The 3,661-nt window shown below is 40.9% G+C and overlaps 1 protein-coding gene and 1 non-coding gene across 2 annotated transcripts; one reads left to right on the forward strand and one right to left on the reverse strand.

Moving 5' to 3' along the window:
* Positions 1-1,211: 1,211 nt before the first annotated feature.
* Positions 1,212-1,318, reverse strand: LOC125369086. The gene has a single exon (XR_007214579.1). It is a non-coding gene; the product is annotated as a small nucleolar RNA R71 (small nucleolar RNA).
* A 265-nt stretch (positions 1,319-1,583) lies between these two features.
* Positions 1,584-3,307, forward strand: LOC125369808. The gene is made up of 3 exons (XM_048373038.1): positions 1,584-2,000; positions 2,193-2,723; positions 2,804-3,307. Exons 1-3 carry the CDS (start codon positions 1,584-1,586, stop codon positions 3,305-3,307), a joined length of 1,452 nt encoding a protein of 483 aa, XP_048228995.1.
* The last annotated feature ends 354 nt before the right edge of the window (positions 3,308-3,661 follow it).

Raw genomic sequence — 3,661 nt, forward strand, 5'->3', positions numbered from 1 at the left:
AGAGATTCGTTTAGTAATTGGAAAACTGAATAGCAAGAACTGGTTAATAATCACTTAGAGATAAGGGTAATTGACTAGCCGGATTAAGAATTAACAAAGCTTAATAGAGGCGGGTTAAACCTTAATGCTAATCGAATAATCGATCATTAGGAAGAGATTCCAACTTTAGGTTATTAGGTTATCTCAAGAGGGAGACCGAATTCAGTTAAGACTTTGTCCACGGGTAATTGCAATTGATAATCAATTTAATCTCTATCTTTATAAAAATCTAATTAACTTAGGTCCCCTATTTCCTTCGAGAGTTTTCCTAAATCCTTTTAGATAATTTGACATTTAATTACTTGTTTGTTCGTAATTAATCATAGAACAACACTTCATTGAATTCTTTAGGTTAGATAACGTAAGATGCTACAATAGGTCTAGGTTCACCCTTTCTAGAGAATACGACCTTGATACTCACCATTTATGCTAGTCTGCATCGATAGGTTCACTACCTTGATTGTAGCTATGTAAATAGCTTATCAAGTTTTTGGCGTCGTTGCTGGGGAATAATTTTTTGTGTGAACTAGAACAAACTTGTGTTTTTGTTAATTTAGCCATATTTATTTTTCTGTCTTTAGTTTGCTTTATTTTATTCTTTCATTGTTTTAATTACTTTTGTTTTTCGGTCGCTACATTCCACTTATAGGTAGTTTATGACTAGGAGCTCAAACTCTGATCTTATAGAGCCTCTGTCTGATCCAAAACGATCCCTTAGATTTTTAAAGAAGCATTTGCAATTGGAAGAGGAGGAGATTGAGGCTGAGGTACCTATAGATAGACTAGAAGGGATGGAGAATCACAACGGCAATGCCGCAGCGGATGCCAACAGAACGATGTACTAGTTTGCTAGACCATCATTGGATGGGACACAAACGAGTATACTCAGACCGGCGGTGGCAGCTAACAATTTCGAGATAAAGCAGAGTGTACAGTTTGGGTGGCAGCCAAGCGAGGATACCAATGCCCATATATCCAACTTTTTGGAGATATGCTACACTTTCAAGATAAATGGAACTACCGGTGATGCCATTCGGTTGAGATTATTTCCATTTTCTTTAAGGGATAGAGCAAAGAGATGGCTGCAGTCCCTTCCACCGCACACTATTACAACCTGGAAATCTTTGGCTGAAAAATTCCTTTATAAGTACTTTCCTCCAGCTAAAACTGCTAAATTAAGAAATGACATTTCTTCTTTTGTGCAAATGGACGATGAGAGCATGTACGACACCTGGGAGAGGTATAACGACTTTTTGAGATGCTGTCCACACCACGGTCTACCAGTATGGATGCAGGTTCAAACCTTTTACAGCGGTTTGAACCTTGCTACGAGGAAAATGGTGGATGTTGTAGCAGGTGGAGCTTTAAATAGTAAGACATCGGAGTAGGCGCAGAACCTGATAGAGGAGATGGCAATGAACAACTACCAGTGGCAATCCTCTAGGAGTTGGCATGTCAAACAAGGAATGGTCAACCAGTTAGACTCCCCAGCAGCCTTGGCAGCTCAAGTGGAGCTTCTGACCAAGAAAATAGACCAACTTTAAATGTCGGTTCAAGCAGCCCAAATAAGCTGCGAGTTTTGTAGTGGCCCACATTACGGTGCAAACTGTAATGCGGGAGGTATGTTTGCTAGTTCCTCTACTTCATCTAAAGTCTCTGCTGACCATGAACAGGTTAATTACATGCGGAGTGCACCCGGACAGCAGAACAACCCTTATAGCAGCACATACAATCCTGGGTGGAGAAATCACTCCAATTTTAGTTGGCGCAACAATAATGCCGGGGTCCACAGTTTTCGAGCATCGTGCAAGAATCGCCACAAGAATAAAGAAGAAGCTAGACCATTAGAGCTTCCTCCACCAGCCGAGAAGAAATCTAACTTGGAGGAGCTGATGATGAAGTTTATCACGTCGACTGAGACAAGGTTCCAGCAGACCGACAGTGCTCTTAGAAATCAACAAGCATCCATTCAGAACTTGGAAAATCATATTGGGTAGGTTTCTAAGATGTTTTCCGAAAGGCAACAAGGAGAGCTCCCCAGCACCACGGAGTCTAACCTGAGGGAGCACATGAACGCCATCACTTTGCGTTCAGGTAGGTTAGTTTCAGCTCCTTCTAAGCCTGTTGTTGATGATGCTACTATTGATGTGCAGATCGAGGTGAGCAGTAAGGTTAAAGAATCTGAGAGGGAAAAGTTGCAACCAATCCTAGTCAGGGAGTATCAACCTAAGATTCCTTATCCTGCTAGACTGAAGCAAGTAGAAGCACAAGAGCAGTTCAGTAAGCTTTTAGATATTTTTAGACAACTGCATGTTAACTTGACTTTTGTTGATGTATTGAAGCAAATGCAGAAGTATGCCAAATTCTTGAAGGACATACTTAGCAACAAAAGCAAGGTGGAAGAGGTAGCATTCGTAAAGCTCAATGAAGAGTGCTCAACAGAGTTTCAAAGTGATTTACTAGAGAAATGTCATGACCCAGGGAGTTTTACTATTCCTTGCACTTTGCGTAACTTGTGGGTTGATGAGGCATTAGCTGATTTAGGCGCTAGCATAAATGTAATGTCCACAAGTATGTTTAATGAGCTGGGTTTAGGGGAAGCAAAACCCACTAGGATGTGTATTCAATTAGCTGATCATTCTGTTAAGCTTTCTAGGGGGACTGTAGAGAATATGCTAGTCAAGGTAGATAATTTTATATTTCCTGTGGACTTTGTGGTTATGGATATGGATAATGAGCATGGTGTGCCTTTGATTTTATGGAGACCTTTCCTTGCCACGCTAAAGCCAAAATAAATGTATTCGAGGGAAAGTTAGAGATTAATGTAGGGGATGACTGTGTTACTTTCAGTTTACCCCTAGTCGAGAGTCCTCCCGCCAATCAGGTTCATGCCATTTACGCTATTGACGGGATTGGTTTTGCATGTGATAAACCAGCACAGGATATACTAATAGATTCTGCTCTGCATCCTTCTTTGCCTGTTGATGTGTGTCACTCTTTTAAAGAAAATAACTTGCATCAATTTGAAACTTCGCGTTATGATACACCCGAGAAGGGTAGTTGCAAGTTTTTTTATGACAGGTCATCTAGACAGGATTGGGAGTGGATGACTAGACATCCTAACTCGGCATGGAGAGCACCTCCTTGGGTATCTACTATGCCCATTGGACTGTCTCCTTGTGGTTATATGCCTCAGGCCCCAGCTTACAATGCGCCCACCTTCTCAATTTGCCAACGGGGCAGGGATACTGCTGCAGAGTCTAGCTAAGGACTCGACAAAAAAGAAGCACTTTTTGGGAGGCACCCTAAAACTTTAATTTTATGATTTTATAACATTTTTGTTTTGTCAGTTGTTGCATGCTTGATGGTAGTTAGAACACTTACTTTTTATTTTAAACATAATTGTATGAACTTAGGGTTGGAATAACTTATGTCAAATTTTTAGTAATCGGTGAAGTGTGATTTTCCCATTTGATTCACTTACTTGATTTACGGCCTAAATGTGTATGTATATGTGTCGAATGCAGGTAGGGAGTTTGGCAACTCGAGATGGCAAAGGAAAGCCCGGAATCAACCCTTTCACCACAGTTTCCATGGCAATCACGGGTTGCAACACCAGGAC

This window comes from Ricinus communis, chromosome 1 (assembly GCF_019578655.1).
Source record: "Ricinus communis isolate WT05 ecotype wild-type chromosome 1, ASM1957865v1, whole genome shotgun sequence".
NCBI lineage: Eukaryota > Viridiplantae > Streptophyta > Magnoliopsida > Malpighiales > Euphorbiaceae > Ricinus > Ricinus communis.